Below are 25888 nucleotides of genomic sequence, written 5' to 3' on the forward strand. Positions count from 1 at the left end.
TCCTTTTTTTTTTTTAAGTATTTAAATAATATGTTTGAATTTAATTAATTAGTTTGAATATGTGTCATAATATTGAAAATAAATTATACATGTATAAGTAGAAATAAGAGTCTTATAAATATAAAATGTAATCAAGTAAATTTAAGTATTTTTCTGAAAAAAAATTAAGAAAACTATCGAATGTATCTTCCCAATTTTTTTTTTTTTTTTAAATCAATTTCAATGCTTGATATTACATAGAGGTGATCAATGAAACTAATAAAACCAAACCAAATGTTAAACCGAACTGAACCGAATTAATGTGGCTCGGTTTGGTTTTATATATTTTCAAACCAAATTATTGCAGTTCGGTTCGATTTCAAATATGAAAACCAATTTGAAACCGAATTGAAATGTTTTTTAATAAATATATTACAAAAACAATGTATATGTTATACAAGTTTGAAAAATAAAGCAACTAATGATGTTTTGCATTATGATAACTCTTTTATGTTTGTAGGATTTATATTTTTGGACTTTGGAATAATTTTTAAGTTCGTTATTGAATTAATAGTGTTATTAGTAATCTAGACTAGTAGTACCAAATAATGACTAATTATAATTGTTATTATTAAACTTTAAACATTTTAGTTTTTATTGTTTTAAAATTTCAAAATAAACCGTAAAAAACTATATTTTTAAATACATTGTTTCAAATCATAGATATTTAGAAAATATGAAAAAGCATTAAAAAAAATTTTAAAAATGTGAACCTGAACCGAATATGTGGTTCGGTTCGATTTCATAAGATATACTTTTTAAATTTTACGATTTGGTTCAGTTTGAGCCTCAAACCGAATCATGAACCTTCCTTTATCATGAGAACAAATAAACTTCCTTAAAAAAATAAACAAACTAATTAATAATATTTGCATTTATAATAAGAAATCTTTAAAATAAAACATATTTCTACTCTATTTATAACTACTATTTGAGTTCACTATTTTTATTTTAATAAAAAAGTAAAAAATTATTCCATCTAAATCTCCTTTAAATGATAATGAAATATAAAAAGAAAAAAGAAAAGAAAATGAGATAATTGGAAAATTGTGAGTACAATTTGGTTCATTTAGGGAGAACATTTACATTCAAAATTTGATTTGATTTAATCTTAATTCAAATTTAAAAATTATTAGATATAATGTGATTATTTTCAAAACAAAAATCTTTTGTATTTATCGTGGATCATTATTTTAAAAAAAAAAATTTGTTGTGCATTTAACTTGAATATAATGAAATTATTTAAGAATATTAGATAAACTGATTTTTTTTTTTTTCTTAAAACTTCTCGTCCTCTAAGGTGAAATAAATGATTTTTTTTAGATAACATCAGACTTTTTTTTCTTCTTTTCTTTTAGTGTAAAATTTAGATAAAATGTGTTTTGTTTTAAAAAAGATTATATTCTCTTCGTGTGAGTTTGAGATAAAATAAGTTTTTGATTTTTTTTTTCCAAAAAAATTTATTTTAATGTGAATTCGAGGTAGATTTTAGATAACATTAGATATAGATAAATTTTGGTTTTTAAAATTTTCTTATTTTATTTAACATGAGTTAGAATTTGGAGAGTAAATGCGATTTTCTTTAAATCTAGTAATGTAATTTTTTTAAATAATTTAATTTAATTTAATATGTGGCTTTGTAAGATAAATTTTTTAAAATAAAATCGATGATATTTTTTAAAAATTAAGAACGATAAACAATTATAACAATTTAGAATTTAATAATAAATATAATATAATAATCAAAACTAATTCTAAACTAAGAAATTGAAATAGATCAAATTAAGAAAATAAGATAGAGGGAAAAAGATTATTTTGATTTTCTGATTTTCTGATTTTTCTTAATTTGAATTTAAAACATTTTTTTTCTATTTCATTAAAAAATTTGTGATATTTCTAATTTTATATATATATATACCTCTCTCTTAGTTTATTTTATAGTACTTTATTAATATTATGTTAATTTTAAACCAAAATATAATTTTTTTCTATTTGAGAAATCCTAAAATCTTATTTTCATTTGGATTTGTAATTATATTTTCTTAATTTTAAATTTTATTGCAATAAAAAATATCAATTTGTATGAAGATGAAAAGCTCTAAAATATTATTATTTTCCAAACATATATGAATCAACAAAATTGGGAGAGTGTCCATTTGTATTTACAAATTTGAAAAGTACAAATATATATGTATATATATATATATAACATAGATACGACTACACAATACGAATATGATCGGATACGGCGATTCGTCAATTTCTAAAAAACTAAGATACGGATACGTCATTTTTTATATTTTTTTTAATATATATATTTCTAAAAAATGAAGATACTGATACGTTGAAGATACAATAGCGCAAAATAGAATACAAACACTGAAATACAATACAAAAAAAATAACATCTAAGATGTTGAAGTACAATAGTTAATAAAATGCAATAGAAAAGTGACTCGTATTATAAAGAATAAGAAGAAGATTAGAGGGAGAACTATGAAGATAAACGAAAAACTTCTTCATTAAATTGTTGAAGATATCCAAATGGTTTATATTTTGGTAGACTTTGTGGGGACTCAAATGTAAAGATGGAGATTATATGATTCTAGTATAGGGTTTGGTCTGTTATTTATTTATTTTTCTTTTAGTTTTGGACTCGAATAGTGAGCTTTTTAAATAGGTTGCCTAATTTTAGATTGGGAAAGAAGTTACTTGTCTTTTTTCTTTTAAAAAAAAATACGCGTAGAAATAGATACGTCAAATCGCATGTTAGATACGTATCTAGAAAGTATCTAGAAATATAGATACGTCAAATCGCGTGTAGATACATATCTGGGAAGTATCTGAAAATATCGGTATAGTGTCTGATACTGATTCTTTGCCTTACATGAAGTATTTGTGCTTCATAGCTTTTCATTATGTGAGAATTATTAGTCGTTTTTTTCTTCATCCTCCTCAATATGCGAGATATTAATTATGTGAGAATTAGTTGTGATATTTTCTCCACCATTTTTAATATGTGAAAATGAGGAGCATCTATGTTAGGATAATTATGAAAAGAGAGGGAAAAAAACACCTACAGAAGCATTTAAAAAAATAAGTAATTGCATTGAATCACTTTACTTTAACTTAAATATCTATATGGCTTCATCTGGTGAGAATTTAAAAAAATAATAATAAAAATTAAAAAATTAAATTCAAATATAAGTAATTTATTTTGAATGAAATCTTTTGTATTGGTCAATGTGATGTTGATATTTTTTTAAAATACCAACGTGAAGATTAAATAGGAGATTTTATTTATTTAATGATTTGAATATAAAGTTACATTATATAATCCTATAATCAATTACTAAGGAGGTGTTTGATAAATGGGTATGAGTTATTGAATTGGGTGGGTATTTATTACCCATATTTGTTAAGCCCATAAAAAAAACCCATGGGTTATTAAAACCCTTTTTTACCTATTCAAAACTCTCTTTTTTTATCCCTCAAAACTATGATCTTTTATATTAATATGGTTGTTTTCAAAACTTATTAGGGAAATAAGGTTGTTTTGAAACTTAGAAATATTGTTGTTTTGGGAGATCGAGGCTAGAAGTCGAGGGTTGAGGATTCGATTAATGTAGAGGTTGAACGTTGAGAACTCGACAAACAAAGAAAAACTTGGAAACAATATGTATATTAGGATTGTCGAAGGTTGAAGTTTCGACATACATAGGTCGAACATTAATCGAACGTTGAGAAATCAACAAACAAAGAAAAACTTGGAAACAATATGTATAAAGGGTTATCGAAGGTTGAAGTTTCGACATACATAAGTCGAAACTTCAACCCTCGACAAGTGAAATCTCGCTAATTTTGTGATGATGATCTCACTCTAGAAGGGAATCTCGCTAGAAATGTGGACTGAATCTCGCTGGTAAAGTGAGCATCGCTAGGAAAGAAATGCTTGATCTCGCTCATGAGGATCTTGCTCATGAAGATTCTCATGAGTGAGATCCTCATTGTTTTTTTAGTATTTCTATTTACTCGACTTTACTATTTGTATTTACTTGACTTTACTACTAACGTGGCTGCTACTTACTTTCAACTAACATTCAAATTAATTTCACTCTTTAATTAATGATGTTAAATTAATTTCACTCTTTAATAATAAATGCACCCAACTCTCTCCAACAACCACTTCTTTCTCCAATGCACCTAACTCTCTCCAACAACCACTTCTTTCTCCCTCTTCTATTTATAGATGACTTCCACTCATACTTTTTATATTTCCACTGTCTTTCTCTACTATGGGTGTTAAACCTTAAAAAAGATATGCTTTTGTTGGTTACTCTTTGGTTCAATTTTTGAAGTGAGGACCCATACGTGATGGCGACGAATGCATTCAGGGAGTTTGAAGATGAGATTCGACTTGGATCACAGGACTGTTACACACCTGAGGTTCACCAGACAGAATCACCATTAAATCAAGATGAAATAGATGAAGAGCCAGTGGAACAATCTATAGGTAGAACGAGTGTACCTGCCGAGTCATCTCGAGGTAGTAAGAGGAAGAGGCCATCATTCCAAGCTAAAATGATCGACATCATGAGATCGACTGTTGAAATGCAGAGCACACACATGTGTAGACTTGCATCGTGGCAAAAGGAGAAGTATGAGCTGGAGTTCGTGCGTCGAAAGGAAGTAGTAGATGCCATATACAATATCGATGGCCTGGATGAGGATAATCAGGTTACCCTTATTGACCTCCTTGTCACAGACATTCAGAAAATGGATTTCTTCCTTGCAGTACCAAAACACGCACGAAAGAGGTACTGCCTCCGTCTATTAGGAAGAAACATGTAGACTGATCACACCCCCTATATTTTGTTTATGGTTCTTTTGGATAACAAGAAATGGACAATGGACTGTCATGTCGAAAAGAATGATAACTTTTGCATACATCATGACATGTAATTTTTGTGTTTATATTATGACACAGATATTATAAGTGTCGAAAAGAACATATATTTTGTGAATTTTTTTTTGGAAACGGTCACATGTTCGGTCAGTTCATATTATTTTTGTGATCTTATAAAAAATGTTATTGTACTACATCACATTCTCACCATCATAATCAAATGAAAGGTAATTATCCTATGTACAATTTCAATTCCAACTATATTATCCATATTATATATAAAAAACTGTATGATATGTGAAATAATAAAGTTAAGTTAGCAAGATTCAATATATATACGTACAATATACCAATTAGTAATTGGGATAATTACCTTCAATATATATACAAACATTCAATATATATACATACAATATACAATATACAATATACCAATTAATTGAGCAGTAATATGAAATATATTTTGTTGGTATGTTTTACCGATTGAAGAGAATTAAAATTATTACAGTTTTTGAAAAGAATATATGAAAAACAATCTATTATGTTCTACAAATTGAGAAAAAAAATTGAGATTGTCCAGTTTATGTCATAAATGAATGAAATAAAAAACAAACAGAAAAAAATAAAACTAATCCCATTCACAAAAAACTGCAAATCCCCAACTCAACTTTGCACAACAAACACAGATAATAATTACCAACTCAACTAAACTCTGCAAACAAACACAGACAATTTAACTCCCCAGATAATTTAACTCTCTAGATAATAATTACCAACTCAACTCTCTACTTTTATCACATATCAAACACACCCTAAAAGGGGTAAAAGGGGAAATCAAATGTTTCTCCCGTAGTCCTTTTAAATAGTACATAGATTTGAAATTTTAGTTTATATTTTATTATATGGAAAATTATTTGAAATGACAAAACTGTTTAAAATATTTATAAATAATAACATAATATCACAGTGCGATAGTATACTATTTATGCATCCTGACACAGATAGTATTCTATCGCGGCTTATCGCAAATAGACATTAAAATTTTACTATATTTATAAATATTTTAGTTCATCTTTCTATTTTTGAAAACAACCTTTTATATTTTATACCCATAACTCTAAATCTGATAGATATACTTTGGTTTTCATTTGAAATTTTTGTCTACATCTCGTATTGTTTAAATAATATGTTCAATTTAGTTTAATTGAAAAAAATAATTTTAGTAACCTAAAATTAATTATAATTTAACCCTTCACCTTGATGGAGTATCGGTTTTTTAATTTTTTTTTTAATTTCGTCTAATTTAACCTTAGATTTTGACAAATGTTGCATTTTTTATTTTCTAATGAAATTTAATTTAAATTATTATTATTATTCTTTATGTAAATTGTAAAGCATGTATTAAGTATGAAATTTATGGACTTTAGAAAGGAAAGAAAGACATGAAAATTGAATTTTTGTATTTGTAAAGATTTGTTCAATGGTCAGTATTATGTATTAATCTAGCTCACTTTTATGTTGACTTTATTTGGTTGAAAATTGAGTTTTTTTTTTTTTTTTTTTTTTTTTTTTTTTTTTTTAAAATATAAAAGGATGAGCTGAAACGAACACTGGCACCAAATACGAAAAACATCAATCCCATCAAGAATAAGGGGAAGAATAAAAGCTAGAAAAACATCTTTCCAGACCCAAAATCACCTAGATGAGGAAGCCAAAGAAGCTAAGTTGTAGGCTACTTTGTTCTCCTATGTGGATCTTACATAAATGATAGATATTTACAAAAGCAGCAAGTCTATGAGTCTCTTCCACAAAAGTATCAACTTAAGACAAACCCAAACTCAAATAGTTCAACAATTTAACCACCTCTGGAGAATCAGACTCACTTCCACCGGAGGGTTTTGTCCATGTCACAATCTTTCTAACCTAGCTAGACCAACCACCACAGCTTTAGCTTCCAAAACTATGACTCCCCGATTGTGGTACAAGAACTTGCAACCTCCCATAACTGGCTTCCCAAGACGATCACGAAGAACCCACCCAAAACCTCCTTTTTGATGAAACTCTGACCAAATCATATCCACATTGAGTTTCCAATGGCTCTCCTTAGGAGCTTTCGACCCACTCTTATTTGAACAAAACTCAAAAGAGGGAAGGGGAATGGGAGGAGAGGAAGAGACCTCACGAAAAAAACTTCCAACAAAGATTCCATAGCGTGAATGATATCTCTTCCGAAAATCCTTGGTTGAAGTTAATCGTATTCCTCTAGTTCCAAATACTCCAATGAAGAGTGAGAAAACAAAAAATCATAAGCTATGTGTGATAAAAGATGCTTTTATGCAAATATGGGTGGTAGATTTGATTTCTCCTAAGGGCCATTTGGATTGAGGTTTTCTCAATGCCCAGAAATTAAGGATGTCTGGGAATTATATGGGAAAACAATGTCTAAGAATAGAATGTGTGGGAATTAAAGATAACTATGTTTGGTTGTATAGGAAATGTTATCAATTAGATCACCCAAGTAAATGTTATTTTTGTTTAAATTGTGTGATCACTTTCAAAATTTTGTGCAATTATAAAGCATATAACTGATAAAAAAACTGCCTTAATTGATTTTAAATAATTAATTTGTGCAATTTTATTTATAAAGCATATAACTGATAAAAAAACTGCCTTAATTGATTTTAAATAATTAATTTGTGCAATTTTATTTTTATTATGCAATTATTAAAAACAACTTTAAGCCGCTGCACTATATTTTATACCAAAAATCAAATATAACCAATATCAAAATATAAATATTAAACATAGACAAAATAAGCATTTATATGGTGGTAGGAAAGTGAAGAAGTAAAAACTTGTAAATCCTTCACTTGTTTGGCTAAAAAATGTCTTTTCCAAGATAAATAAATAAAGCCCACAAACCAAATATGGGTTTTGTAAGCTCATTCCCATTCTCATTCTCTTTTCCCTCCAACCAAACAGTTCATAAAGGTGTTTGGAACACCAACCTAGTCAAAGAGGCGTTCCTTCCTTATGATATAGAAAATATTATTAATATTTCTTTGGATAGTCGTCTTAGAGAGGACAAGATCATTTGGAGCTTGGACAAAAAAGAAAAATTTTATTTAGCTGATTCTTTTTTCACTTCTCAATGGCCTTAAAGAAAGCTCTCAAGTTTTTAGAGAGATGTGTGAAAGTCTAATGCATTGTCTAAGATCAAGATAGAAGTGATGAAAAATTATTAGTGACATCATTCCAACGACGCATAATCTTTCAAAAAAAAAAAAAAAAAAAAAAAAAATTGCTATTAACCTATCTTGTCCTTTTTTGTAGGGTGCACACGAAAACCACGTGTCACCTCCTCATGTGGGAATGTAAAGTATTTAAAATCTGAAATATCATTTTGCCTTATAATGTTTGTGTGTTTTCTGTGGACATAGGTTTCTGATCTTCTGCGTTTAAAGGAAATTAATGGTAGAAAGAACCAAAAAGTTGAAGTAGCATTTATAAGTTTAATTTTAAAAGCTAAAAACATAAATAACATTTTGGCTTAAAAGAAAACCAAAAAATCACATGAGTACAAACTTAATTTTAAAGAAGTAAAAAGTAAAAACTAACTGGGGATATTCAGTAATCGAAACTAATGGATACAGTACATCACTATCCTATTCCTAATTAACAACATTTACACCAATAAACATATATTAAGCAGAACTAAGTAAACAATCAATCATGCTTAACTCCAAACTATTTATTTCACGTGTACAAAAAATTAGATGATTTTATTTTATTTTCCTTCAACAAAATAGATTACATGGAAACAAACAACTAGAATTGGTATTCAACTATGCATAAGCTTTCATCAATTGCAAGTAAAATTTCCAAGACTTTGACACAAGGAGACCCATTGAAGAATAGGTGGATAATCTTCACTTGAAAAATGGGACCTGTTTGGCTCAATTTTCAGCATCTGAAGCAGATTCAAGTTCAAGTATGGCATTGAAACCAAACTCTTTCCCTGGACTAAACAACACTTTCAGTTCATCTGCCGTTTGTGTTGTGTTAACCTTTTTGTCCTTCACATTTATATTTTCCTGTGTTGGAGTCCAAAGAAAAAAGAATGAGCTTCTGTTTTTCTAGACTACAAATTTACCAAAAACATATTTGGATAACAGCTTTTGGATAAATTACAAGTGAACCATGTCTATTTAGTATTTGAACTTCAAAAAGGATCGATTACATGTTTAAATTTTGAATGGTTATCATAGTATCTACCATACTATTAACTAAATGGTAACATCATATGCTAATTAGATAGACATTAGTTATTTGGGCACAACCAGAAAGATAATATAGAAAAAAGGCAAATGGATAACTTTAACAAAAGAAGGCAACACATGAAACATATCATTTACTGTGAAGTAATATATCAAATTCAATCCATAAACCATGTCACTCTATTTTATCCAATGGTTAACTTCTTTCCATCATTTGTTAGCCACGTCATGCCAAATTAACAAGTCATTTGTCTAATAGGTGTGTCACGTCATCATTTAGTCAAGGATGGAAACCACATAAAACCACAATTGGAACTCTAAGCATATAGTTTTACTATATGGACATAATCATCCAAGTTAATTCAGAAAGGTTATAATCTTTTGAAATGGTGTGTTAATCGCTAGTGATTTTATTTTACTCAAATATCATCGACTTCTACAAGCAATCTAGAAAAACCAATTTAAAAACATCTCCAAATTCACCACATAAGCCTTAGGTATAAGAAGCAAAGCAATGAGGTTAAAACTTACCTTCTTTGCATAATCTGCCATAGTTGAGTTCAATATTTCTTGTATGACAAACTTTATGACTCGGTCCTTACCGAGGACTTCTAAGAGGAAACTTTTTGGGACCTGAAGGAATAAATTAATGAGAAATAAAAACCTTTTGGAAGAATAGAAGAATACTATGTGTAATTTGGATGTAAATCCCCACATAACATGCCAAAGAAAAGAATAAGGATACTAAGAAAAGATGAATCAGTGCGGAATCAAATTTAACCAAAAAACAGAAAGTATTCCAGGTTAATGTACGAGAAGCACTTCTTATAACTGGCCCATATTTCATGAACAGATATTTTCCGATCAACTACATAATCAAATTTGTAACTTGATGACTCTACCGTGACCAAGAAAACATCAGAAAATAATTACCAATAAAAAGAAAAAAAAAAAAAACCAAAACTTGTGAAAAGTATCAAAAGATGGCAAGGCATATATTAGATGAGTTAGAACTAAGCAGCAAATTTGAAAATTCTTGGAAACCCAAAGGGTAAAGTAGAAAAAGCAAAGAGAAGCAACTCACATTTGATGTTTTCCCTGGCAAATCATCAACGGGCATGAAGACAGGAAAACATTAGAAACCATATAAAGTCAAGCCATAATGCATAAGTACAGAAAGGCTTTTCTCAATTCCCATGTTTGTCAATATCGATAATGAACATGTAAAAGACTATGTTGCAGAGGTTGTAAGTTGTAACATTCAAGGTGGAGGGGGTGGAAAATCATGGTACTACCTCCTTTTTGCCTACGAAATCCTGGCATTGGCGGTGCTGAGCGGGCCAAGTTTGTCAAAACCTGATCAAATACCTTTTGTGTCTCATCCCCAGTCAAGTCCACTCTTAGCTGTCAAGTAAATTTTTTAGGTCACTAATAGTAAAGACATGAAAGGGAAGGATGATAGGAACCCAATCTTGATTGAGAATGGAAACGATAAGATAATGCTTAAATTGTATTCCCATATAATAGAAAATTTACAAAAACCAAAGACTTTGAGAGGCATGGACTCTCCCAAAATGTCTATACTCTGCCTACCCCAAACCCAACTGCATTTAAAACCTCTTTTCTAAGCTATTCCCAAACAGTTTCCTGCTAACATTCCTAACAAAAGCTTACATTGAGAATAGATTGTTCGTTAGCTTTGCTGGGCAGAAGTTGTAGCTATGTGAGGTGGCATTAGGAGAGTGAGAGATTAGATATCTAGATGGTGGTATCTTAAAGATGCATTATTTTCTTGAACGAAGTCTGGCAGTTTGTGCTGTGCGCAAAGATAACTCCAAGTCTCAAAGTCTTATTTTTCGTATCCTGCAGATTTGCATCAATATTCTGGGGGCAGATTTTATCATGCTTTGGGTGGTCTGGTCGACATACAGCTCTCCCTCAAGATCTCCTTCTCCTCCAGTATGTTTTCTGGGGTCATCCTTTCAGCTAAGAAAAGAAGCTCTTATGGATGCACTTCAAGGGCTTTCTTCTATTGTTCTTACAGCTATTTCTTCGTGTGAATGCTCTGATCTCTTTCACCATTACTTCTTTTATATCCAATTGGAGAGTCTCATTTGGACTAGGGTTTGTTCCCTTTCTTCTGTAGTTTCATATAATTAAAGAAATTGTTTCTTAAAAAAAAAAAAAAAAAAAACTCTAGGCTGCGACAAAAAATGCTATGCATGGTACAACTAGTTCATATGGGTAAGCCTTACTTGTATCTTGTTTTCCTCTTCAGATTCTACAACTACTTTAGCATTTTTTAACGTTATTGCATTGCCTTTATAATCCGTGATGGCTGCCTCCAGACCTATGACATCAAAACAGAATATCAACAAAACAACATAAGCCTAAGCAGAAAAGGGTCTTTTTTGCACAACTAGAGTTGATTGATATGTGACAGTTAATAACTTACAAAATAATGACAAAACTGGGATAATTTTTACCAAATCCGTTATTGCATTTCTTACCCTCAATTTATTAGGTCTACAATCATGTTACATAAGCATGATTTACAATGTACTCGACACGATTTTCTAATACATGATATAGAAGATAATAATGTCTTCTTCTCTTCGTTCATACTAAACAGGGATTCACTAGTAAAACTATCTTACGCTTGTCATTTGCTTCCTAATTACTCTATTTTTGTACTTTTCTTTCCAACCTACGCTAAAAATAAATGAGACTCCAAAACAAGGGGAAGGGAAAAAAAGAATAATTATAAAGGTTAAAAAACTACTGTCAAATAAACAATTTAATTAGTCCATGAACTTCCGCATGTAGATTAAAATTTCCAATGACCCATTCAATGAACTTTAAGTATGAAACGACCCATTTTAATTCAGTCTTTACTGTAATGGGTTCAATCAAGATGATAAAAATCTATGTATGCAGAATTACCTGAACTAGCTATGGACGTCGGTTTGGACAAAAATCGGGAACCCACTTTATGGGAACTATAAGAAAATGACGACCTGGAAATGAAAAAATGTTCCCACTCTATCCATCAGTTTTCACGTACAATTCACCAAATCGAAAATGAACAAGCTATATGTGTCATTACACTACTCAATAAACAAGCAAGAAATTAAGAATCGACATTGAAAATGGAAACTAACCAAAATACATGTTTACCTCCTACACAACCCATCTTGTACATTATCAAATTCAACGCCTCCAAAGTTCAGACACACAAGAGGATTGCGGCAATAGCCTTTAACAGGAACCTGAATCACAGAAAGCCAATTTGAAAATGATAATATCCTAAACTTATCGGAGGCGGCAAAATGCAGTGGAGCTTAAAGATTCAAGTCATTGGTCTGGCTTCTGAGGAATACTTGGAATTGAATGAGGCTAGAATGAAAAAATTGCTTACTTGGGTGAAAATTGGCCACCGGAATTCTGAGGCGATGTTGGTTGCCGTCGCGGTTGCGGTGGCGGACAGCATTTTTCCAAGCGCGGCTCAGCGCCTCAGTTTGAAGTTTCTTTCCTTGTTCGGTTCTCACAATAGAGACTTATCAAATCCGAGTCATTATACGACGCCGTTGCGGTTGGGGTCTTCTCTTCCCTACTCACAAAACAAATGTACAAAGATAATAGATAGGAATATAGGATAATCTCTTCTTAAAATATTTTCATTTGTTATAAATATTTCAATTATGTTAATTTGCATAAGCTCTCTAAAAATTATTTTAAATGACAAAATTGTTGAAAATATTTAATAGTAAAATATCATAATTTTATTTATGATAAACTGCGATAGACTACTATCTGTGTCTATCATGACACAAATAGACACGGATAGTCTATCATGGTCTATTATAATTAATAGACATTGGAATTTTGCTATATTTGTAAAAATTTTAGTTTATTTTCCTATATTTGAAAACAACCCTTGCACATCCATACATATTTACCCACATTAATCTCGTCTTAAGCTACAAATGTCAATTATGTTATAGATCTTCTAATATTTTCTTCACAATCCTATGAATAAAAGTTGTGGTTGATAGTCAAATCGATCATAGCTCAATTGACATATAAGTGTGATCCTCTACCCCCAATTATACTTAAAAAAAAAAGTTGTGATTGACATTGGTAAAAAAACACACCACAATAAAGATATCAAATTTTCTTTCTACACGTATTAAAAAAATGCTTTCTATTTTATCTCTTTTGTTCTTCATGTTCTTATCTTGCTTTCATTTTAATAAATAACAATTTAGCTTTCATTTTAATAAATAACAATTTACTCTCTATACTTTATTATTCGTAACTATTTAGTCCTTATGGAATAAATATTAGTATGATTCAGTAAAATAATTTTTTTTGTAACGACCTGACTTTCTAGAATTGGTGTTGGACCGTTACTTCATGCATGCATAAATCTCCAAACAACTCTTTCACAAAATATAACTAAATCCAAAAGAATTTCATAAAATAAATTATTTTTATAAAAATTCAAATAATTGAAAATCTTTGATCGGTATCCCCTAAACCGTAAATTCAAATAACAAACATAATTTAAAACTCAAAACATTTGACTGTTAACAACTATAACATGAAAAACATGTACGAAAACTTCTGTCTGATCCCAATGGCACGACTACGAACTTTTCTTGCCATTTGTCGGTCTGTCCTTGTCCTTACCTAAAAAACATACTATAAGAAATAATGAGTATAAAAATACTCAGTATGTGACCCACTATTGGGCCCACTAGGTGATCGTTATGAAGGAACTTGTTTTACAGAGATCCTTGAGCAGAAGCGGATCGTCCAAATTCCATTTTGATTGAAAAACTAAATTTACAATAAACATACAAGATATGCATTCATAAACAAATTACAACATGCTTTTTACAAAGAAAAAGAGTTCAAGAGATATTACATTTGAAGAACCTTTCTTTGTGTATATCCCTCAAACGGTCATGAACCTCGAACTCAGCAAAAAACTTGAAGACCCTCTTCAAGAACTTGTCGAACTAAAAGGAGAAACTACCACAGTGAGCCTTTAGTATTCTCAGGGTGAGGACTCATGAGTAGTGGGCTCTGACTATTTTGCTTTGGAGGGTTTGTTTGAGTTTAGACGAGGAAGATGATTGAATAGGATAGAACGTTTCTATGATGTTCAATCATCTAACAAATCTCTCAATCGTATAGGTATTGCCATGTAGTGTTGGAAGAAGAAGAAAACTTATTTTCTTTTATTCCTTTTTGCCATACAACCAATTAACCACCTATTAAGGTGGTTGGAGAGAAAATATGAATTTATTATTCAAAATAATAAAATTATATAAATAAATATGATAACTAACTTATCATATCTTATTTATATTAAACTATATGTTATATCAAAGATAACACATAACCTATAGTTTTAATATTGTATCATATACAATATAACTAAACTATAGTTCATTTTCTCTATTTTATGGCATTTAATATAAATCATATTTATATTAAATTTAACAACTATGAATCATATTCATAGAAAATATATTTGAATCACATTCAAATATTTATTTCCTCCAATTAAACTATAATGTATCAAATACATTATAATAATTATATCATATATAATTGAATCAATTTAATTATATTATATAATTAAATTTTAACAATTCAAAGTAACCCAAAAATTGATTCTCAACTAAATTCTTTTGAACTACCAAGGGGACCTTATGGACCTGGAGCTTGAAGCTCCACGGTATGTGAATAATTAATTAAACTCTTTAATTACATTATCCACCATCCGTTAACTGTCAGGCACTCCAGTAAAGACCGACAGCTGCACTCTTTGCACTATAAATATATTTCTGTTTTTATTGGATATAACCAATTAACAGTACGATGACCCTTCACAAATTGCTCGTAAGTATAGCTCGGCCAAATTATCGTTTTGCCTCTGTAGTTACATCTAATTCCTTAAGTACCATCGATCCCTCCAATGAACAATAGATCATAGTCTTACTATGACTAAACTCCTCTCGGGCTAGGAGAGCGTCTGACGGCACATTGTTCAAGACCCGTAATCAGCCCTTAAGGGACCAGTTATCTACTTACCCTTATGTTGAGGAAGGAGTGAATTACATCTTGCGTAGCTGTGTTCCAAACTCCCTAATCAGACGAATCCCCAAAATGGTAGGCTTATTGAGTCAGTGATCTGGCCACTCTCACTCATACAAATCAAACGACCGCCCTTATAGGCAGAAGTTCATAACTCACTCAGGATTTAGGTCATGTTACCTATGGTCATCCTGGTGAAATGAGAGTCTCTATTATGAACGGTGTTATATATTGAGACTAAACATTTCGTGGTCCGGTCTTATACAAACTCCTTTGTATAGAATATCCCCGCTTGCATGTCTAATACATGAATGATCAGGATCAAATCATTTGTAGCATTTTACACCAATTGTAACACCTACAAAGCGGACCATATTCATAGTGTTACCAGGATAAGATACCCAACCTTATCCATATACTACAGACCATTTAGGTTATCACTTAAAAATGATCCACCTGTATGTCTCCACATATATGTTAAGTTACAATGACAACCTTGGATGTTAGTTGATTGGTTTGTGGTTAATGCAACTAAAATATCACATATTTTATAGACAAAGTGAATAAAATATCATATATTATTAATTACATAAGAGTTTGTTCATACAAAGCTTACAAACTATAGGACCCTATGAGATTTAGGGCATCAACCCCAACATGTTAGCCTTCCTATCAAACCCACTATTGGGCCCACCGAAAATATGTTATCTTTTTCTACTTAACTCGGAGTTGTTTAGCTACTTAATTTGGTTAAATTGATTATTTTGTAGGACTCGAGTGTACAAGTAGTCGAATTAGGCGTTCGAGATAAAAAGGCATTGAAATGATGAAGTTATGAGCCAAATTGAACAAATGAACAAGGAATGAAGAATTCTGCCCTGTTGAGCATTGCAACGCTCTTCATATGCTTAACATTAGCTCGACGCTGGAATGCAAAATGCTCGGATGCAGGCCAGCGTTGTAACGCTCCAAAAATGTCACAATGCCATTGTCGCACCACTCGCTTAATGCTACACTTCAATGCTCTTGGACAGAATAAGTAGCGTTGCAACGCTCTTCTAGAGTGTTGCGACGCTGCGTAGTTTGATGGACGATCAGCCTCAGCCCGTTTGCAATTGAGCGTCAAGGTAGTATTGTGACGCTCGCCTGACGTGCAACATAATTGCGTTGCAGCGTTGCAACACTCTCCTTAGCATTGCGATGCTGCGAAAAATCTATAAAAGGATTGTTAGGGGTTTAGCCGATGATATAACGATTTTTATATCCGATTTTGAGCATCGCCACTCTGTTCTAGCTCCGTTTTAGCCTACCTTTTAACCATAATTTTGTAATAATTTCTTCTCCTTTGAACATTGTATTGATTTTGAAGATGTTTTGTGGATAAAGAGTGAGAACTTGGCTTGGGTTTTGTGGTTTAATTTAGTTCTAATTCGATTCTTGAGACTTGGTTATGTAATTTTGTGAATTTATTCTGAATTTATAAGAACTTATCTTGTGCTTATTCTTCAATTGTCTTGTATAGGATAATCTGACAAATTAGTTATGCATGTATAATTGATTGCTTTGAATAACCCTAATTTGTAATCGTTAGGTAGTCGTCACCTAGATGCAAGGGTTAAGTAAGTATGTTGTGTTAAATTAGGATTCCATTTAGCAAGAGTTTACTTTCTAACTTAGACAATTCTTGCTCAATTAATTGGTTATGATTGCTTTGAATAGCCCTAATTTGTAATCGTTAGGTAGTCGTCACCTAGATGCAAGGGTTAAGTAAGTATGTTGTGTTAAATTGGGATTCCATTTAGTAAGCATTTACTTTCTAACTTAGATAATTCTCGCTCAATTAATTGGTTAGACGATGGAAATCAATTATTTGGCTTAGCTCTTCCTTGAATCTTAATGCCTGTTGATTGATAGATTAGTTGAGGATTCTCGCTTTTCCTTTAATTAACTTGATTTTATGGACTATCGGTTATGATTCTAATCGAGTAGGCTAAGTTGCAATTCAAATTTCTCATGCATCTTTTGAATAGCTCATGATAGAATTTAAAAGAAATGAATTAAACTAGAATTTCCCAAGCTAAGAAGTGCCCAAGCAAAGTATTACTCTTAGGTGGAGGATGTGTATTGATTTTAGAAAATTAAATGTTGTAACTAGAAAGGACCACTTCCCATTCTCTTTATTGACCAGATGCTTAAAAGGTTAGTCGGTAAGCCTTTCTTCTATTTCCTTGATGGTTTTTCGGGTTTCTTTCAAATCTTAATTAATCAAGAGGACCAACAGAAGACGACCTTTACATGTCCCTATGGCACCTTCGTTTTCAGAAGAATGTCATTTGGACTATGTAATGCTCCTGACATCTTTCAGCGATGCATGATGAGCATATTTTTTGAATTTATTGAGAAATACATGGAGGTATTTATGGATGACTTTACTGTGTATGGAGACTCATTTGCTGATTGCTTTTCTAATTTATCTAAGGTGCTAGAGAGACGAATGACTCGAACCTGGTACTAAATTTTGAAAAGTGTCATTTCATGGCCTCACGTGACATTGTATTAGGGCATATTGACCTTCAAGACTCTTATTGGGATGTCTCCCTATAGGATGGTCTATGGAAAAGCTTGCCATCTTCCAGTTGAGATCTAACATAAGGCATATTGGGCAGTTACGAGATGCAACTGGGATTTAGAGGCAGCTGGTGAGGCCAGACTTTTATAGCTTCAGGAGTTGGAAGAGCTCAGGTTAAAATGTTTTGACAATTCTCTGATTTATAAGAAAAGGGCGAAAGATTTTCTTGACAGATGATTGCACCCAAGGAGTTTCAGGTAGGGCAAAAGGTACTTCTATACAACTCTCCGTTGAAGTTTATGCCTGGTAAACTTCGATCCAAGTGGCTCGACCCATTTGGTGTTTCTCACGTTTATCCTTATGGTGTAGTAGACATTGTTAATCTTAAGACAAGAAAAGTTCTAAAAGTAAATGGGTATAAGCTGAAGGTCTTCCATGATGGCGAGTCTTTGGATTGCTTTGACATCAATTACCGGTTAGACTCACCGGTCTACATATGAAAAATGAGTCAACAAGGTCGAGCAACCAACCATAAATATTTGCACTTCCTGGAGGTGGCTAGGCTTTAAATTTACTTGCTTTCTTAGTTGAGATTTCAATTCAGTATTTTTATTATTTTAATTTTTGTTGATTCTAATTCTTTCTACCATTCTTGCTTTGCTAGGATTTTTTTTTTAGTGGAATGGAGTTGATTCGAGTGTCCGACATCCTTTTTTCACTCCATTATTCAGGGAAGTATTTTGATCCATCGTGCTTTATTTTAATCACATTGGGGACAATGTGTGATTTAAAAGTTGAGGGTGGGGTGTTTGGATTTTTGGGTGATTTTTCATTGTTTAAATTATTTGGGGTCCTTGAGCGCTGTACTCGGACAATGTTTGCTTGATTGTAGTTTGTCTTGTTGTTTTGTTCCTTACGATGACTAGCCTATGACACACTCGTATGAATCGTTTTTGCATTAGAATAGGTTGGATGAAAGGATTCATAATTTTCATGATGTTTTTTTTTAGAATTATGCTTAACTTTTTTTTTACATCTCCAAGCCCTTTGCATATCTATCTTGACCCTATATGCTTGCTTAGAATTGAATTATGAGACCATAAGTTTGTTGTCACTTCGATAGGCCTTGGTGATAGTTAGTCTTTCCACGGTTCAATTTAGTAATGCATGCTTGAGATGTAGTTAATTGACATCACTGTCGCCTAGTAAAAAAAAAGGAGAGAATTTTCATATATGCATGTATAGGGGCCTACTCCTCTTCTTCAAGGGTATGATTAACTTGAGGCGACCATGACACTCGTGGTTTCCCTCCGAGATAAAGTATCCTAGAGGAATGAGTAAGCTAAGGCACTTTTGAAGGGAAATTGGCCTGCAGTTGGATGACTCGCATGACACCCGTGTGGGCAAACCAAAATGAAAGTCGGTTTCCTAGATTAAGTTTCCCCTTTGTTTGAAAAAAAAATTAAGAGAGAAGGAAAAGCATGCAATAAGGGCGATGGATGATTAGATTTTGACTGATCCATTGTGATGTCCTTACCACTTTGAATTTAGGAAAACTAATTTCAGAACCTTCGAGCCAGTGTAGGAGGAAAACAAATGGAAGATTCATAAGGTTATTTCGGGCTTGCTCTTATTCAAAATAAATAACTTTGAGCTTGAACATGCATAACAAATCTTAAAACGAATTTTCAAACTGTTCTTGAAATGAGGGAATGTTCTTTTATTACCTAATCGATTGTGAATTTAATTATAGTTAACTATTGAGGCTTGAGTAAGATACATTCTAGTTTGACAAACTGATTATTTTTTTGCACTTGCTTGTTTTAACTTGCTCGAGAGTGATCAAGAATTAAGTTGGAGGCGTTTGATAGCACTGGAAATATGCTATCTTCTTCTACTTAACTGGGGTTGTTTAGCTACTTAATTTGGTTAAATTGATTATTTTGTAGGACTTAAGTGTACAAGCAGTTGATTAGCCATTCGGGACAAAAAGGCGTTAAAATGATAAAGATATGAGCCAAATTGAACAAATGAAGAAGGAATGAAGAATTCTGCCTTGCCGAGCATTGAACGCTCTTCATATGCTTAAGTCCAATGCTAGTTCGATGCTGGAAGGTAGAATACTTGAATGTAGGGCAAATGTTGCTCCAAGCATTGCAACACTCTATAAATGTCACAATGCCACCATCGCCCCTCTCGTTCAACGCTACACTTCAACACTCTTGGACAGAATAGGCAGCGTTGCAACGTTCTTCTAGAGCGTTGCAATGCTAGGTAGTTTAACAAATGATCAGCCTCGGTGTGCGCACAACCATGTGTTAAGGTAGCGCTGTGATGCTCGCCTAACACTCAACATAATTACGCCGTAGCATTGCAACGCTCTCCCTAGCGTTGCGACGTTGTGGCAAATCTATAAAAGGATTGTTAGGGGTTCAGCCAATGGCATCACGATTTTTACATCCGATTTTGAGCGTCGCCACTCTATTCCAACTTTGTTTTAGCTTACCTTTTCACCAGAATTTTGTAATAATTTCTTCCTTTTTGAACATTGTATCGATTTTCAAGATGTTTCGTGGCTAAAGGGTGAGAACTTGGCTTGGGTTTTGTAGTTTAATTTAGTTTTAATTCGATTCTTGAGACTTGGTTATGTAATTATGTGAATTTATTCTGAATTTATGAGAATTTATCTCGTGCTTATTCTTCAATTGTCTTGTATAGGATAATTTGATAAATTAGCTATGCATGTATAATTGATTATTTTGATTAGCCCTAATTTGTAACCGTTAGGTAGTCATCACCTAAAAGCAAGGGTTAAGTAAGTTTGTTGTATTAAATTGAGATTCTATTTAGCAAGCATTTACTTTCTAACTTAGATAATTCTCGCTCAATTAATTGGTTAGATGATGGAAACCAATTATTTGGCTTAGCTTTACCATTCATCTTAATGTCTATTGATTGATAGATTAGTTGAGGATTCTTGCTTTTCCTTTAATTAACTTGATTTTATGGACTACTGATTAGGATTCTCATCGAGTAGGCTAAGTTGTAATTCGAATTTTTCACACATCTTTTAAATAACCTGTGATAGAATTGAGAAGGAAAGAATTAAACTAGAATTGCCCAAGCTAAGTATTTTGTTCAATCGAATGCTTATAAAATAACACTTATTTTTATTAATAACAATATGTTTATACATAGTTTACAAACTACAAGATCATAAGGATATTTAGGACACCATTCCCAACAATCTCCCACTTGTCCTAAAGCTTAGGGAGACTAATGTACAATACAAATTAAAGTAAAAAATACAATAAACTAGGACATACACTATACCCTAGTAACATCTCCCACTTGCCCTAGACAATGTGCTGCATATCCTGTAGACCCAGACTTTCTAGATGACCCTCGAACACTTTAGGCGTGAGAGCCTTTATAAACGGATCAACAACGTTGTGCTCCAACGCGATCTTCGTGACAATCACTTAACCTGATGCACAATCTCCCCAATCAAATGATATTTCCATTCTATGTGCTTGCCTTTTCGGTGACTCCTAGGTTCCTTAGAATTTGCCACAACACCTATGATGGGAAAAGACATATTTGGAACAACTTTCAAATCAGTAAGGAACTTCTTAAGCCAAACAACCTCTTTAGCAGCTTCACTAGTAACTACGTATTTGGCTTCTAGAGTGGAGTCTGCGATGCATCTTTGCTTGATGCTTCGCCATACTATAGCTCCTCTATTCAGAGTGAACACTGACCCTGAAGTGGATTTCCTAGAATCCCAATCAGTTTGAAAGTTAGAGTCTGTGTATCCTGTAAGGATCAAATCCTTATCTCCATACACAAGCATATAGTCCCTCGTTCTTCGAAGATACTTGAGGATCGTTTTGACCGCCGTCCAGTGATCTAATCCTGGATTGGACTGATATCGACTGAAAATCCCAATTGTATAGCAAATGTCAAGTCTATACATAATATTGCATACATAAGGCTACCAATAGCCGATGCATAGGGAATCTGTCTCATTTCCTCAACCTCTGGAGGAGTTTTAGGACACCGTTCCTTTGACAAAACAATTTCATGCCTGAAAGGTAATAAACCCTTCTTGGAATTGTGCATCGAATATTTGACAAGCATCTTATCAATATACGATGCCTGAGACAAGACTAACCTTTTGTTCTTACGATTCCTTATGATTTGGATCCCTAGAACAAACCGCGTCTTTCTCAAATCCTTCATTTGGAATTGAGCGGCTAGCCATTTCTTAACATCAGTCAGAAAACCCATATCATTCCCAATGACTAGGATATCATCCACATATAACACGAGGAAAACTACTAAGTTATTGACGATTTTCTTGCAAACACAAGGCTCATCAAAATTTTGATCAAAACCATAAGATTTGATCGCAGTATCAAATCTTATATTTCAAGATCTAGATACTTGTTTTAGTCCATAAATGGATCGATTAAGATTGCAAAACTTATGCTCTTGATTTTATTCAATGAATCCTTTTGGTTGAATCATGTAGATGGTCTCTTCAAGATTACCATTCAAAAAGGGTCTTAACGTCCATTTGCCATATCTCATAGTCATAATATGTGGCTATAGACAAGAGAATCTTGATAGAGTTTAACATGACAACAGGTGAGAAAGTTTCTTCATAATCCACTCCCCAACCTGGGTATAACCCTTTGCCACAAGTGTAACATCCCACACCTTATTTATTTATTTATTAATAATGTAAAACTTTTCCTTTTTCAGTCATTGTCCTTAGTTGAAAGGGCATATTTGGAATTTTGAATTTAAAGTATAAGTACGAGGATTTAAGTGTTGTCATGGAAATTATTAAAAAATTATTCAATTTGAAAAGTTATGGCAGGAATTAATTATTTTTGGAAAAAGGAAAGGAATTAAGTAGTATAAAGTGGGTTAAGGAAATGATTTAATTAGAGTTATACTATTTTCTTTTTTTTTTTGTTTTTATTATTATTAGTATTAGCATTTTTTTTTTAAATAAAAAGGACCACCCCTCACGCCTTCTCCCTCACGCAAGCCCCCCCTCCGTTTTCTGCTTCCACGCCGCCTCACTGCACCTCCCTGTCAGTCGTCCAATCGCCGCCGTTCGTGGGTTTCGGCTGGCCAGATCCCGCCGGTCAGACACGCCGCCAGTCGCCCAGCTCTCCAGCCGCGCCTTCCTTGCCGTCTTCACGCCGACCGCCGTGCCTCTCACCGTCGGTCGCACCACTGTCCAGCCCCAGCGTGCCGTTTTTGCCCAGGTCCGAGCCTAGCCACCGGATCTGTGTGTCCGCCACCCTGTTGCTGCCCCCTGTTCGTCGTCCGCCACCGCCGTCATCTTTGGGTCTCGCTGGATCTGTGTGGGCACGTTTTGATTACTGAATTAAGTTGACTTAACCCTTGTAACCCTTGTACCTTTAAGGTTCCAAGCTGTCCTCCATTGGGAGTTAAAATCTGTTGGAAGGAGATTTTGGAGTGGTTGTCAATCAAGTTCCTTGGGTAAGCTTTTGGGGTGTTGTGTTTTCGAATTTGAGGTGTCGCAATTATTATTGGACTGAAATTTTATGGTTGTATTCGTATGGTAGGGTCATTTCTTCAAATCATGGTCATCGTTTGGTTGTCGAAGTTTATCTGTGGAATTTCGATTAAGGTAAGTAATATTACCATTAGAACTGCCCATGGGCCAGGTTTTTTATTTGTATGCTCACGTGATAAGTGTAAGTTATAGTAAATATTAGCATGTTGACTGATAGTATGACCTGAATCAAGTATGTTCTGGCATGGGTTCTGTTTTGTTTAAAGATACACCTAGGTACTCGATCGTTAGTATGTGATGGTATGTGGTTTCATATGTTGATATCTGATCTGCTGGTGTTGAGGCATACTTGCATGCTGTGGAATTATGATGTAAGATATACATGAATGTAGTATGATATGTTGTTAATAATTATGTGTATGTGATGGAGCCATAGTATCAAGGATTTTCATGTATGTTCTAGAATTGTATAATGTTGATTCTTAGAACATTGAGACTGTGTGAATATCCTCATTGATTAGTTAGATTGTCACCAGTTTGTGTTTCCTTCGGGATTCACCAGTTTGTGTTTCCTTTGAGATTCACCAATTTGTGTTCCCTTTGGGGTTCACCAGTTTTGTGGGCATACTTAACTACAATAGGATAGGACTCAGTCTCTCGTTTGTTCCATTTGTTTATGTGCCATAGGTGGGTATCTAGAGGACATAGATGCCTAGCCTGACCCCAGGGGTGGGGTTGCTTACTGAGTATTTCATGCTCATTCTTTCCTATGTTGATGGTTCAGGTAAGGGTAGAGATGCACCGGCGATGGCTCAGCAGAATTCGTGATCGTGCCACTGGGACTAGTTTTTACGCTTCCGCATCATGACATTTAGAGTCTTTATTTTTCCTTTAATGTTTAGTTTTATTGTTTTAAACTTATTATTAAGGATTATTTCTTTTATATACTTTTAATAGTCTTTACGAATTATGGGTACCCTATTATTGTTTTTAACAATTGCATCTAATAAATGTATTTTGAACTTCTCTTGTTTAATTAACATTTATTTCAACATAACTGGGCATCGTTTTAAATTCTATGCATGCATTTATTTTAGTAACGACCTAACCTAAGCTCTAGGGGGTCGGGTCATTACAGTTGGTATCAGAGCCCATGTTTTGGGTTCTGTAGACTAACTTACTATGTAAGTCTAGATAGTTCTTGTGGCCAGTAACGGATTCCTCGTCATCGCTAGGTACGTTCTACTAACGAAAGTTTCCATGTGTATATGAGGACAGTGATGTAGTGTTTTAAACGCACGATTTCTGAGAAAGGCCCCAAAATAGTTAGCTAATGTACAAATTTATGACAGGACATGGCACCTAAAAGTAGAACAAAGAAAATAGTTAGAGAAGGAATACAAGCAGAGAGAGAGGGGAGTAATCAAACTGCTCCGGCGGCGCCAATTCCGCCTATGACCTAAGTGGATGAAAAGGTAATGGAAGCCCGAATTAGTGAAGCTGTTGCAACCGCCCTGATGGGAAAGCTGCAGGAACTGATTTGTAGCACGATGGCAGGACAGTCTGCCTAGACTCAGGCTCAGGAGGAACCGATGCCACCCGAGCTGTTACGACAAACTCGTCCGCAGGACAAGGACACGTAGATCCTGTCTCTCGAGGCCAAACATTTAAGGGATTTTTGGAAGTATGACCCTTGCCCCTTTGATGGATCGTTAGGAGACCCCACCAAGGTAGAACTGTGGTTGTCGTCCATCGAGACAATTTTCTTTTTTATGAGGTGCCCGGAAAAGCACAAACTGCAATGCGCAGTCTTCATGCTGACTGGTAATGCGGCAATCTGGTGGCGTTCGGCAGGAAAGATGATCGATATTGGAGGTGACCTTGCAACCTGGGAACAGTTCAAGGAACGTTTTTATGAGAAGTACTTTTCGGCCAACACCCGATACAACAAGCAGGCAGAATTCTTGAACCTGAAGCAGGGCGTTATGTCAATGGAGGAGTACGAGCAAGAATTCGATAAGCTGTCTCAGTTTGCTCCTGAGCTAGTGGACACCGAGGCAGCGAGGACCGAGAGATTCATCAAGGGCATGAGGAGTGGGTTGCGAGGGATGGTGCATGCCTTGGATCTCAAGGCATATGCTGTGGCACTGCGAGCCGTTGTGAGGATTGATGCCGACTCCTAGGGGGGAGAGGAATACAGGAGATCACTCGGGATTGGGACCTCCGCAGGGCAGAAAAGGAAGGCTGAGCACAGAACTCTTGAACATCAGCAGAGGGGTCAGAACACAGTGCATGCTCCACGTCAGTAGGGACAATAGAGTACCCAGGCTGGGAATGGCTGGGAGGATAGACCGATATGCACCACATGCGGTAAGCAACACTGGAGATGTTGTTTAGCCGGCTCTGGGAATTGTTTCCGATGTGGCTAGACGA

The 25888-nt window shown here is 33.6% G+C and overlaps 2 protein-coding genes across 2 annotated transcripts; one reads left to right on the forward strand and one right to left on the reverse strand.

Annotated features, from left to right (window-relative positions):
- Positions 1-8677: 8677 nt before the first annotated feature.
- Positions 8678-12839, reverse strand: LOC120092511 (uncharacterized). The gene is made up of 8 exons (XM_039050609.2): positions 12640-12839; positions 12399-12490; positions 12165-12238; positions 11477-11571; positions 10517-10625; positions 10306-10319; positions 9753-9854; positions 8678-9038 (listed from the first exon to the last, which is right to left on the reverse strand). Exons 1-8 carry the CDS (start codon positions 12709-12711, stop codon positions 8901-8903), a joined length of 696 nt encoding a protein of 231 aa, XP_038906537.1. The 5' UTR covers positions 12712-12839; the 3' UTR covers positions 8678-8900.
- An 11324-nt stretch (positions 12840-24163) lies between these two features.
- Positions 24164-25638, forward strand: LOC150032240 (uncharacterized). Its single transcript, XM_090308451.1, has 2 exons — positions 24164-24239; positions 25172-25638. The coding sequence occupies exons 1-2, from the start codon at positions 24164-24166 to the stop codon at positions 25636-25638; spliced, it is 543 nt and encodes a 180-aa protein (XP_090164577.1).
- Positions 25639-25888: the final 250 nt, after the last annotated feature.

The sequence above is a fragment of the Benincasa hispida genome, chromosome 12 (assembly GCF_027475165.1).
Source record: "Benincasa hispida cultivar pf3 chromosome 12, pf3_genome.v1.1, whole genome shotgun sequence".
Classification (NCBI taxonomy): domain Eukaryota; kingdom Viridiplantae; phylum Streptophyta; class Magnoliopsida; order Cucurbitales; family Cucurbitaceae; genus Benincasa; species Benincasa hispida.

Excerpts from the sequence above, each read along its gene's own strand:
- LOC120092511 (XM_039050609.2), bottom strand. The coding sequence starts at position 12,711 with ATGCTGTCCGCCACCGCAACCGCGACGGCAACCAACATCGCCTCAGAA. Across the intron at positions 12,491-12,639 it reads GGTGGCCAATTTTCACCCAA|GTTCCTGTTAAAGGCTATTG; the intron begins GTAAGCAATTTT and ends TCTGTGATTCAG. Across the intron at positions 11,572-12,164 it reads GACGTCCATAGCTAGTTCAG|GTCTGGAGGCAGCCATCACG; the intron begins GTAATTCTGCAT and ends TTGATGTCATAG.
- LOC150032240 (XM_090308451.1), top strand. The coding sequence starts at position 24,164 with ATGCCTAGCCTGACCCCAGGGGTGGGGTTGCTTACTGAGTATTTCATG. Across the intron at positions 24,240-25,171 it reads TTCCTATGTTGATGGTTCAG|GAGACCCCACCAAGGTAGAA; the intron begins GTAAGGGTAGAG and ends ATGGATCGTTAG.